The 13,763-nt window shown below is 45.5% G+C and overlaps 1 protein-coding gene across 1 annotated transcript in view; it reads right to left on the bottom strand.

Annotated features, from left to right (window-relative positions):
* Window positions 1-4,226: 4,226 nt before the first annotated feature.
* Window positions 4,227-13,763, bottom strand: part of MEP1B (meprin A subunit beta) — a 109,750-nt gene continuing 100,213 nt past the window's right edge. The window contains exons 14-15 of the mRNA XM_075353321.1: window positions 6,456-6,663; window positions 4,227-4,447 (exon numbers count right to left, since the gene is read on the bottom strand). Of these exons, the coding sequence (XP_075209436.1) occupies window positions 4,433-4,447; window positions 6,456-6,663 (223 nt within the window). The 3' untranslated portion in view covers window positions 4,227-4,432. The remainder of the gene's footprint in view (window positions 4,448-6,455; window positions 6,664-13,763) is intronic.

The raw sequence follows: 13,763 nt of genomic DNA on the forward strand, positions 1-13,763 counted from the left end.
ATTGCAAAGAAGAAAAGTTCATGAAATGTAGCAATAGAACAATTTTTTTTATTTTGCAATAATTATAGGTAAAAATGCCAACATGTGGATGGGTGCTACAATAGATGGCTACAGCACAAAGTACTATAGATTTAATACAAATACATTTATCATAATAAAAAAATCCATATGCGACAATTGTATTAAATGTGTTGTTTGGTAATGAATCACCTATTGTTTGGTTATACTGTATATGTTTTTTGATAGCGATATCTAGTGGTGCTAGAAGAATCACTGCCCACTCCATTTGCATACACTGTGGGAATAGGAATTACAATTTATATATGGATCCCGAATAGGAGCTTAAGAGCAAAATACTAGTAGCCAGAACTGCCTATATGTTCATTAAACTCATACAAGGATCACAAGTGTATAAGAGTAATTAGATTGGTCACAGTATAAAACCACAGTGTGCACGGGGTGCTGTGTGCTGCTGCCTGTCTGCCGACATGTTTCGCAGTGTTGGTTCTTCTTGGGGGCTCTGTACACTCTAGAATTCATCCGGCTGCTTCAGGCCTCAGTCACATCATCAATAAACACAACCCGATGTCATTGAGTCATGCATGCATATGCCATCACACTGCCTCCACCATGTGTGATGGCTCAGTGTCAATGACAAATAGGTGACCACTTGTGTGGGGGTGAACTATTCTTAGTTATGCCAGACGTATTGTTCCTTTGTTCTGTAAATCAAGAGACCTTAACCATTGTTTCATGTAAGGGTGGTGTCACACACAGCGACGACGACAACGACGTCGCTGCTACGTCACCATTTTCTGTGACGTTGCAGCGACGTCCTTTCGCTGTCGCAGTGTGTGACATCCAGCAACGACCTGGCCCCTGCTGTGAGGTCGCCGGTCGTTGCTGAATGTCCAGCTTCATTTTTTGGTCGTCGCTCTCCCGCTGTGACGCACACATCACTGTGTGTGACAGCAAGAGAGCGACGAAATGAAACGAGCAGGGAGCAGGAGCCGGCATCTGGCAGCTGCAGTAAGCTGTAACCAGAGTAAACATCGGGTAACCAAGGGAAGACCTTTCCCTGATTACCCGATATTTACCTTCGTTACCAGCGTCCGCCGCTCTCGCTGCCAGTGCCGGCTCCCTGCTCTCTGCACATGTAGCTGCAGTACACCGGCTAATTAACCCGATGTGTACTGTACCTAGGAGTGCAGGGAGCCAGCGCTAAGTGCTCTCTGCACATGTAGCACAGCGACACGTGTCGTTATGATCGCTGCTGCGTCTGCTGTGTTTGACAGCTAAGCAGCGATCATAACAGTGACTTACAAGGTCGCTGTTGCGTCACAGAAAATGGTGACGTAACAGCAACGTCGTTGTCGCTGTCGCTATGTGTGAACCCAGCTTAAGACTGACAGCTCAGTGCCTTTTTCTTAAGTTGTGGAATGTCTGGTGATTAGACTGCTGATTGATAATTGTCCTCCAAATGCAGACTAGTACACCACAGGGTTTTAATGCAGTTTAAATGAATCTATGAACAATGAGGGAACAGCCATGATTGTCTTCCCACCAATCCTGTGAGACACAAAATACTGAAATGGGATCTGAGGGATATAAAGTGTCTTGTTCCTGTCCCTTGGGTGATTCTACTGGATGTCAGCCTAGGGTCCATGGATCCAGCTGGAGGGTTACAGAACTTTCCTTCTGCCCAACATTGAGCCCATAAATTTGCTTGGAGAATCCAGGTTGGGACAACCAAGTTACCTGGCTACATACCTCACTGTGCTTGGTCAGCTTCCTAAGCTTACTGCGATCTCCTCTCAGTTTGTGCCTGCCATAAGCAGTGAGCTGCTGGCTGGGATAGTTGGCCCTGGATGCCTCAAAGTCATAAAGATTCTAATCCCTGGCGAGCAAGTGGAAAGGTGAGGCTCTGTTGCTTGTACCATCTTGTGTGCTTGCAGGGAATATACTATATGCTGTTCACTATTGGTAACCCAATAAAGTCTTACCAAAGTTTGGTACCTTCACCCTGTGTTTTCTGTTTAGTATTCTGCCCACGGGGAAGGAGTATTGGCGTTCAGTGGGATGACTCTGGGCCTTGCAGTCTTTCTAAAGATAGCCAGGCCAGCGGACGAGAGCACCCACTGACCCTCGTGTCTCCACACCATGTGTTAGAGGATGTGGTGTGCATTGGATCATGAGTCATTCAAAATCTCCATATTTCTACTTCTCATCATTCTGATACAGGTTGATCTTCGTTTTATCTGTGCAAAGAATTTTTTTTCCAGAACTGGGGCTGGCATCTTTAATATGTCTAATATGACCTTTCTAGTTTTAAGGCTGATTAATGGTTTGCACCTTGTGGTGAGCCCTCTGTATTTGCTGTTAAAGTCTGCTCTTTATGGTAGACGTAGATACTGAAACACCCACTTCCTCTACTTTGTGGAGAGTTCTCTTCACTTGGGTGAATGTTGTGAAGGGGTTTTTCTTTCACCATGGAAAGAATTCTGTGATCATCTACCACTGTTATCTTCCGTATACATCCAGTCCTTTTTTGAAATCTCAGGCTACCCAGTGCACTTTTTTGTTTTGTTGCAAACTGTTGATTTGACCACTTTGATCATTCCTGCTATCTCTATGCTGGATTTTGTTTCAGTCTAATTATGGTCTGTTTCCATTGAGAGCTCCTTTGACCTCATGTTGTGGGTTCACAACAACAGCTTCTAAATGCAAATGACACACCTGGTACAAGCTCTAGACCTTTTACTAGCTTAATATAAAGAAGCAGTCCCGCACTACCTTTTATGCCTGGACAGGTGTAGCATGAGGAAAAAGTCTTCTCAGGTACTCCACAAATTGACACGGTTCGGGGGTGCTGGTCCAGAATACAGGAAAACTCCAATATTAAGTCCAAGGAAGAAGAAAAAGACTGCACTCTCCACTCTATAACCGGAATCTTCTTTATTGCATGCAAACACAGGGTAAAACAGCGGGAGAGGAGCTGGGTGCAGGACCTCTCAATGACGACGGCCGTTTCATGTCTGATTACGCTTAATTGATTCATGGACGACGACTGTTTCTCGTCTGATTAGAGGGCCTGCACCCAGCTCCTCTCCTGCTGTTTTACCCTATTTTTTGCACGCAATAAACAAGATTCGGGTTATAAAGTGGAGAGTGTGGTTACTTTACTACTTTACTGGCTTAATTGATAGATTACCGAGGGAGTTAACTATGCAGACCATTAAGAGGTTTGGAGATAATTGTTTAATTACTTTTGGTTGCAATGTATCAATGAAGCTTTGTTGTATTTTTTAGCATAGCTCAATCTTGTTTAAAAATATAGTCTGTTAGAAGCCCAATTTTTTCAAAAGATGGACAACCCTGTTAACTTGGTAAGATATAGTCTTTGACCATCCAGAGCTAAATGATTTATGCTCGATCTATTTAAAGTGGATACTCAGATGGTTTGCAATGGTGGATGACACTTGGCCTTGGCAGACTGAAACCATAAAACAGCCATGGTGGTACATTTTTTGGATAGAGGCCACATTGCAGTTAACTAGATACATGGTTATCAAATAAACAAAAAAATATAAAAATTGTATTTTAGGAATTTCACGTACACAGCTTTGGCTCCTTCAGTTGTTGGGCCTCAGTCTCTATGGTTATGGGTCAATTTTCAATGAGGGGGGAATAAAATATATTGAATAGAAAATTGGAGTGAGGTTCTAGGTCTAACTGTGCTCTGTATTTTCCTTTTTTTGTGGTGTTTTTGGTTTTATCCACAACCAATTTTGTGATGGCAGTATATGTAATTGGTGACCTTTTCCTGAATATTATTCCTGTGAGATACCGGCATTATGAAAACCAAAGAAATAACAAGTATCAATTCAGAATTATGTCTTTGATTTTTTATCTATATGGTTTAAACTATAACTAGTGAGCAGCCACCAAGTGGAAGTTGCCTAAATAATGAATATGCTACATATTTTAACCACTTATTGATTTTCAAACATTGAAGCAGTTAAAAAGTTAAAGAGTGAACGTGGAAATTTGCTGTGCATTTTGTTTATTTATGCTTTTGTGGCACTATTCCAGGTAGCATCAGCCTTAAAGACGTGCACTAGCCTCACTGCTCCAGAACACAGTGTGAACACACCCTTAAATGGGTTTTGTTGCACATTATTATTATTAGACTCAGCAAGTCTCAAAAGAAAGAGCCAATAAACAAGTCTTATTTGTAAGTTTATTTTCTTCTTGCCATAAATACATTATATGTCAGATGGAGTTAAAAAATGTTACTGTATTTGGGCTTCTTGTAAAATGGCAGGCTAGCCATTGGCATGAGAGCAAGTGCTGAAGACACAAATGATTCTTATTTTGTCATTCACTTAATTCGGCAGAAGCGGCATACAGATTTCCGATCCTTTATCTTTGTTCACATTGCAGTTTTCTGGAAGTAAAACAGCAATTAAAATAGCTAATACATATTTACTCATGTTAGACGGAAATAATTCTAGATTACTTGTAGGATCTAAGTCTTTCATAACTGAAATGTGCTTAATTCTCGGCTCAGAGCACTGGAGGTGAAGGTACAGGAGCAGCGTAGAGCGCCTGAGCCATATGGTTTCTGCAACTCCCATAGAAAATATGAACCGCAAATGGTCTGAGCAAGGATGGAGTCATTGCTTTCTTGGGCATGAATGCCTTAGATCAAATTCATCCTTAGAAAGAAGAAAATCAGGACCATTGATGTTTTTGTTTTTCATCTTTTTCAGTACCAGAATTCTAAATTTAACAATATTTTGGAAATCCAGAATAACTTGATCTTATCTGCAGATGTATTCTTACAACACTTTCCTATCATAGTTATAAAAATGTGCAGCATATACCGGTAATACAAATTTACAATTTTTACAATATGCCACATTGGCATACGTAGCAGAGAGGGAAGCCCATGCTTTTTCTTGTCATCACAACCCAACAACCTGCAATACAATTATCCATTGGTAATGCAAAACATACCCAACATTAAAGAGAAACAAATTAGCAGGACCCTGGCCTAGAGGAAACGTATTCTGTGGCCACTAGGCAGGAGCCATGACAAACATCTAACTGCTGGCAACCCTGATCCTCTTTTGAGTTGAAATCCTGGAGACATCATCGTGTGGCTCATATGTAGTCACGCTTGGACTACAAATCAAAAAAAGGGCTGGGATGCCAGCAAGCAGGAGGCATGTCAGAGGGCACCGGTCATATGGCCTGCAAATACTGACACGGCCACTGGACCAGGGTCTTGAGGATTGATTTCTTAATCTCTACCCAACACCTTTTCTATTTTGTTAAGCGGAATATGTCAGCACAAAATAAATGTTCAAGACTACAAAAAGGGGCTCAGTCTGGCTGAGCACTTTAATGCCCTACTTATTTTACATCTATATCTGCACTACTTCAGCTCCTGTAAAACTAAAGCTGTCAATCGTGAAAGACAGATACAAAACAAGTAGGTATCAAGGTGCAGTGACTGCATGTGCTTTGTTTGAACAGTCATTGAGCTGACAGACTCTTTTTCAAGGTAAAGGGTATGGCTACTCCACCTGGGCAGGATAAACCCCAATGTAAGTCACTAATCGGACAGTTCAGATGTACGACCACATGCAGCCAGCCATAAACAGAACACTTCCAGGGGAAGGTGGAAAGGGTTTTTAATACACACTACACCCGATCGCGCTGTTATTACCTCCAGTGTGAGCCGATCAAACACTGCAAGTGGCTCACACTGGACTGAGCACCAAGCGTACTCGAACGAGTGATTTGCATACATAAAGCATCTGAACTCCAAACCCGCTCTGTTTTTTTTGTTAAGTCTTTGCTTGGTATGAACACAACCTCTGATTCACTCATCTCCAGAAGGGATGCCCAGCTGGAAGACATTGGCACAGGGGAATCTGCTCGAAGAGCGGCCCCTGATACAGAATCAAAGCAGTGCTCGAGGTATAGTAGACAGACACACCGTCACCAGTTTGGATGCGGACCATAGAGTCTCCTCCTCCCCCCCACTTCCCTATAACCTCTGTTGAAGTGAATAAGATTTCATCTGTAACTCTCGATGAAGGTCCTGGACTCAAAGGATCCACCACCACAACCCCACATTTCTACTCACTCAACAAGCACGCCCAGATGAGCAAGATTAGACCCTCCACCACGACTACCGCCCAGGGCATGTTTACACGGTAGTGGACAACCCTTTCATAGGTCATATTGATCAGTCTGATCATGGACATGTTTAGCCAGGATACTATTGGATGAACTGATTCCCACTTATGTGACCACCAGACTAAATGTCAAAAACCTAAACATAACATTTAAAATTTAAAGTAATATGTAAATATATAAAGTTCCAGATCCCAGTTTGTCTGAGCCCTTATATTTCGAGATTTACATATGGATGATATACTTACCGTCTCCACATTGTTCAGTTCAGTGGGGATTCCCTTAATTTGCTTTTTGTGTTTCTTTTTAAGGCAATAAACAGTGACAAGTGTGATTATTAACATTACTACAAATATAGTCACTGATGATGAAACCGCAATCACTACTGTGTCTTGGCTGGAAACTTTGGTTTCACATTTACTTCCAACATACCACCAGTCATTAGTCACTTTGCACCTATACGGAGAAAATATGTCAAAATTAAAGCTCAGCTAACAAGACGTCTGTGTTGAGAAAATAATTATTGAAGATATTGGACTGAATCATTACAGAACATTCACACGTCGCTTCTCTGTTGCGGACCCCTCATTATATAGACATGATGTAGAGACATCAATGCAATAATTTAAAAAAATGCAATGGAGCCGCACATTGTATGGTTTGCATCCCAAAAGGGTGAAATTTGGACTGACGATCACTCCATAAATTGGATCTCATTATATCTCAAGCCTTTGGTTTTGTAAAAGTTTAATTTCTGTTTCTCTCATTCTTGTCATCCGATTATTATCAATTTTACATCTTACTTTGCAAGGAATAACAGCGCTAACTTGCAACACTATCCTGCATGCTAACACATCTAAACGTCCGTCAGATGCAAGGGTGGAGGCTGCAGCCCATCAGTTAACCCTACAGTGCCTACATGCTTGGAGTGTAGGAGGAGAATTGCCAATCTGCGTGGTTGTCCAGCTGTAGACAACCCGTTTAACACTTTATATTTCTGAAAACCGCCTCAAGGGACATCGGAGGTGAGTAAGGCTATGTGAACAGGTTGCATAGTGTCCATGCTGCAAATTCTGCAGCGATTTGGGCAGTGCCTGTGCACTTCAAATCGCTGCAAAAACACTGCGTAATGGATGCAGTGTGTCTGCAGTATAAATGCCGATTTCATGCGCTCTGGATGCTGCCTCTCCCATAGACAGAGTGGGAGCAGCATCCAAAGCGCACAAAATAAGTGACATGTTGCTTTTTTGAGCGCAGCGATTTGAATCAAAATTTCAGCATGCAAATCGCTGCGCTCTCAAACGCAACGTGCGGATGGATTATGCACAATCTTCAGAGATTGTGCTGGGGATGCAGGATGCATGCGTTTACGCTGGAGTGCAATATGCAGCGTAAACGCATGAAATTATGCAATGTGCGCACATAGCCTGTAAGTGTTATTTTACTGAATAAGCAGTCCCAACATATCACTGCTTTATTTATGGTAGGCAATTAAAACATAAAAGATATCCACCCTACGTGACTTGTGGACTGTAACACTACACATTTCAGATTGTTCCTTCATAGCTAAATCTACCTTAACAGTTACTGAATAAGGCTATGTGCGCACAGTGCGTTTTTCGCTGCGTTTTTGCGCGTTTTTCGGGTGCGTTTTTGGCCTCTAAACTGCAGGACTTTGCTTCCCCAGCAAAGTCTATGAGTTTTCATTTTTGCTGTCCGCACACATCTGTTTTTTTTACCTGCGTTTTTGAATTAAAAAAAAAAAATGGACATGTCAGTTCTTTCCTGCGTTTTTCTGCGTTTTCCCCCCATGCAATGCATTGGAAAAAACGCAGCAAAACGCAGAGATCAAAAACACAGCAAAACGCAGCCAAAAACGCACCAAATCGCGGCAAAAACGCATGCGTTTTTTGATGCGTTATTTCAACGCAGGTGCGTTTTTGTGCGTTTTTAGCGGCCAAAAACGCACGAAAACGCAGCGTCAAAAAGACGCAGTGTGCGAACCTAGCCTAGAGCTGCTGTAGAGCATGAGCAGTACATACAATGTAAGACTAGGTTCGCACACTCTTTTTGACGCTGCGTTTTTGTGCGTTTTTGCCGCGATTTGGTGCGTTTTTGGCTGCGTTTTGCTGTGTTTTTGATCTCTGCGTTTTGCTGCGTTTTTCCAATGCATTGCATGGGGGGAAAACGCAGAAAAACGCAGGAAAGAACTGACATGCCCATTTTTTTTTTTTTAACTCAAAAACGCAGGTAAAAAAAAACAGATGTGTGCGGACAGCAAAAATGAAAACTCATAGACTTTGCTGGGGAAGCAAAGTCCTGCAGTTTTGAGGCCAAAAACGCACCCTAAAAACGCGCAAAAACGCCGCGAAAAACGCACTGTGCGCACATAGCCTTATAAAGAACTGTTTCATTGGCAGCTTTCCTTATGACCTAGCCTAATAAGTGGTTAAATTATATTTTTCTTAATTGCCTAGGCCTGAGGTATTAAAGGGGTTATCCACGACTTAACCAAAACACTACTCATTCACCTTTTTCTCCCCGTAAAAAATAAGCAAACCTATACTCACCTTCGATGCGGCCGCGGTTCCAGTGATGTCTGAAGCCACAATACAGGGGCCCACTTGACATTATGACGCGTGAACCCAGCATCCAATCAGTGCCAGCATCCTTCACGCCACCTTCAGACATTTGAGCAGGCAGTCAGGGCAACGCTCACATCCTGCTGAAATGACCAAAGGCGGGGAGAAGGAAGCCAGCTTCGATTGGTTGCGGGGTTCATGTGTCATAATTTCTATAATTTATTTTACTCAAATAGAAAATATTTTTTACATCACACCATTTTGTGCATGATAAATAGTACAATAATCAAATTGTCCAAGACCAACTTAATGGCTACCCCTGATCTTGAACATCAAGAACAGGGTTTACAGTAAATACATGACAAATTGATACAATTTACAGATAAGTGCAGTGCTGGTTCACACAGAGGACATAAATACATCACACCAAGCCAAACTTAACTTGTAAGCTCCCAATGCGACTGTGCTAGCACACTAGTGCTAATTTAATAAATTACAGTCAAATGCAGTAATCCCGGAGCATCCACATCAAGGTCACAAGGCGTTGGGTAATTTGTCCCTTAATCAGTATGGTAAACCGCCGACTATTTCTTATTATTAATAGACGTCTCCACCTCGACGCGTTTCCCCACATAAGCATGCGGTTCATCAGGAGGCTGGGAAGGTAAGTATACTCAATCAGCATTCAGTCAGACATAGATGGACAGACAAGCATGGAGGTCTGCCCTAAGTACATTCCAGTGTCTTTTGATTACGCCAAAAACACGCTCAGATTGAAGGTCATAAGTACCAATAATACGTAAGGTACTAGAATCATCCTTTCTAGTTTTTGGCGTCATCAAGGAATGCCTGTTGGTATTCTTGGCATACGCATAAGATTGCTGCAGGACATGTTTGGGATATCCTCGATCTAAAAATCTCCCAAACATCCGAGTTTCGGAGACGTGTGGGGGAACACTTATCAGATATTCGAAACGAACGCGATACCCCCATTTCTCGACATATGAATAGTGTACATCATGGGGATATTAAACTTATTCATTTTTCAGTATTAGAGCTTGTTAGACGTAGCCCGAGGGGAGGTGATTTTGACAGGGTGCTGCTACAAAAAGAATCTGCCTGGATTTTTAGAATGGGATCACTGACCCCGAGGAGGCTCAATGAGCAACTCTCCTTTAATTGTTTCCTCCCTACTTAATTGTTAATAGGTTCACTATGTTCTAGAATCCATTATGACATGTCCATGGGATAAAATCCCCATGTTTGGGGGATTACCCACATTGCTGGGAGACATCTTGAGTGTTATTTTGATAATTGTCACTTGTTGGAGGAATAAAATGAAATATATTCTGAGACAATGAATTGATAATGGGACTTTGAATTTACTATGATATCTGCGATGGATTTGGATTATATTAATTCTGTTGCCCCTATATGGCTTGTTAATTGCACATGAACGATGTATATATAATTAACATCAATTTTATGAGCCTTGTTAAAATTGGGTATTGGCATGTGTATGGGCGCGGGATTCCTAGTTCTAATGCCTTTCATTTATATAGTTATCAGTTTTCAGCCCCTCTAGGTATCCCAGGTTGATCCACGTCATTCTCTAGCTGTGGAATTTCTAAGTCCCTTATCTATCTTAGTGCGGCTGCGTCCTGGCCTGTTTCAGTACGCCCACACTTGATCATTTGATCGTATTAGCTCACGACGTGGGAGGCGGTATCTACTGGGGCTCCCCGCTCACATGATTGGATGCATCGTCATTCTCTATGTCCGTGCTGTTTGTCCGGCGCATGCGCACTGGTGGGTCCAGTCACGCATGCGCAGTTATAACTGCAGTTCGCTGATTGTGGGAGGGTTTGGGTTTCCCACAGCTGATTAGTTTTAGTGTGGGGTATTTAAAGCAATGAGCGACATGCAGCTCCATGACGCCTGGAGGACGGCAGTATATTATTATCAAGACAGGATTGTACTGCGATGCTGCTGATCTGACTGAATGGCGCCATGGACCTGCATGCCCCATATCTTTTGATCTGACAAGTGAGTGTTATAATCTATTTCTGTCTATGTTTGGTGGAATTTTGTGCACATGATGTATTTCCATGCTTGTCTGTCCATCTATGTCTGACTGAATGCTGATAGAGTATACTTACCTTCCCAGCCTCCTGATGAACCGCATGTGTCGCGGGTGGAGGAGGGGACGCTGCGCTCTCCCACTGCTCGGGTCCGGCTGCCGCTGCTGCTGCGGCCTGCTGGTGCTCGGTGGCTCGAGCGATGGGCCGGATCCCGGGGACTTGAGCGGCGCTCCTCGCCCGTGAGTGAAAGGGGTTTGGTTTTTGGGATAGTTTATTGTCCGTGACGCCACCCACGGTTGTGGTGATTGTAGGAACACCACCGCTGCTCTGTATGGGGATCCCGGGAGCGGTGACAGGGAGCAGCAAAGTTGTTGTTTCTCCCCTCCGTGGGTAGGGGGTAGTTGTCCCGGGGCCCAGTGATGAGTTGGGATGGTGGACAGGTGGGTTATGGGGCCTGTGGAGGTGCAGGGACGCAGGGGCAGCGCTGTGCCGCGCGGCACGGAGGTACTCACTCAGCTCAAGGATAATGACACAGTTCTCGGTAAACAAACGGCTGGTTGGACGGGTCCCTCGGACGGCTACGGTGCTGATGTTCCCTGTAGTTAGCGGTGACGGTCACTTCCCTGCACCTAAGTACGGTTCTTTGGTAGCGATGGATTCCCACTGGTAACCCGATCCCCAGCTTGGATATGAGCCGGAGGAGCCCCTCTCTTGCCCGCAGGCGCTGGCCCTGGGGAAACTGGTGCCTTGGCGGTGGCGGTGTCTCCCCTTCACGGTCGGACTGTTGCCTTCAATCGGGACTTTGCTGCTGGGAGACCCGGAGGTCCCCTTTACTGACGGATTTGGCAAATTATGGCGACTCCTAGCCTTGCCGGGATCCGAAAGGCCCCTGCCAATGGTGCTGGCTTCTCTTCGTATACCGATCCGGTACCGCCGGGCCACCACCCGTCCACGGTCCTTTCGGCAACCTCCAAGTAGCCTCTCCTGCAGACGGTCACCGCCGTCTGCCAACCTTGCTGTCCCAGTCCGGGGCACACACCCAGACTAACTTCAGGCTTTTCAACTGTCACTACTCTCACTGTTTACTCCTTCACCTCTCTATCTGATCTCTCACTCTATCTGCCTGGTTTTCCCGCCTCCAGGGCTGTGAACTCCTCGGTGGGCAGAGCCAACCGCCTGGCCCACCCCCTGGTGTGGACATCAGCCCCTGGAGGAAGGCAACAAGGATTTGTCTTCTGACCTTGGTGTTCCTGCAGGGAATGTGGGGTGTGTGTGGTGTTGTGACCTGTTCCCCCTTAGCAAAACGCAGACCGTCCTCAGGCTGCCCGTCCAACACCGGTTTTATTTTCCTTTTTTTTTTTCTGAAAGATATAAAAACAAGACATACAAGTAAAATAACATCATCCCACAACGGGAGGCACATTGCTTAAACGTTATGGTAACAAACGGTTGCGGCTGCCGCTCTCTCCCACCCAAGTAACCTGGCCCTGATGCTGCCTCTAAGAAACAGGCAGCACCCCTTGACCCCAGTCATGAACCAAGTTACCCGAGCGGGATCTGTCCTTCCCCGTTTCCTGGGGTGGCTGGGCCCCAGCCTGCTCTACTGCGGGCCCTCCCTCCAACCTGCCTCTCCGGAGGCGGTAACGGTGCTGCAACGGAAACATTTTTATTTACAAGCCACTTAACGTCTGTGGTTGCCCTGCAAGTTCACGGGCTTGTCCATAGAAAGTTCTCTATGCAAACAACTTTTCAAGCGGTCCCCACGGGGACAACAATGCCGGCAACGGCCGGTTTTCCAAATCACGGTTGAATCAGGTAAATCCTCGGTTCCATTTCACTTATCATCTTTCAACTTTTCATTTGCAAACTTTTAAACACACACAGACTTTGGTCCCAACGGGGACGATGCAACGGTGCTCCGCTGCCTTTACTCAGATTCCTCATCTAAGGCGGATCCATCTCCCTCCACCAGCATATCAAACATGCACTGCCATGCCTGCTGTGACAGGGGTACCCGGTACCCATTTCCACCGGTACGCGGGGTATGGAAAACCACTGGGTCTCCTACATAGCGGGAACGCTCACTTGTCTCTTCAAACTCAGCAGCGGATCCGGGGCTGGGGCCGGAGTCATCATCTCTTGTTCCTGCGTCAGGCGGGTTACCGCCAGCTGCTGCAGCCTCCTGGCCTCCAGCATCCAGCACTTCAGACCCTTCTGCGGTAACACGGAGCAGCAGATTAGGCGAGCTGACACTGAGGCGCCCCATAAGTAACGGCAAGGGTGATGCATAGGCCGAGACTAGGCCGGGCCCCTCAGCCGCAACGGCCGGTCCTAGTAGGACATAGGGACGTGGGTCACCAGTCGACTCTGTTACATCCATTCCCCCTCCATACATCGGGGCAGTTGTAATCAGCATCTCCACCTCGTTGGTCCACTGCTCCATCATCCGGAAGATCTGATCCTGCTGACGCTGATGGAATTGAATCACCCGGGCCTTCATCCAGGCCACGGTCCCGGGCTCAGGGTCTGGTACAGTCACTACCGGGACTTCTGGCACTATTCTGTTAAGGGGCCGCGGTCCTAGCGGTTCCCCCTGGTGTACTTTAGGGACGTCCTGGACGTCTGCAGCCGGCCGGTCCGCCAGGGCGGCTTGGCAGGGTTTCGCTACCGGTTGGGCAGGTAGCGGGCCTAATGGCGGAGCGGCAGCAGCTATCACGGGTAGTGGGGAGAGAGGCAGGGTGAGCGGAAACCGGCCGGGCTCCTCAGCTCCAATGGCCGATCCCTCAGGAATACAGGGGCGTGGGTCTCTTACCCGCTCCTCCAAATCCTCTTCTACCTCGCGTCTCCACATAGCAGCCACCACGTCCGCCATGTCGGTCTCCCACTCCTCTAG

The sequence above is a fragment of the Anomaloglossus baeobatrachus genome, chromosome 6, assembly GCF_048569485.1.
Source record: "Anomaloglossus baeobatrachus isolate aAnoBae1 chromosome 6, aAnoBae1.hap1, whole genome shotgun sequence".
Classification (NCBI taxonomy): domain Eukaryota; kingdom Metazoa; phylum Chordata; class Amphibia; order Anura; family Aromobatidae; genus Anomaloglossus; species Anomaloglossus baeobatrachus.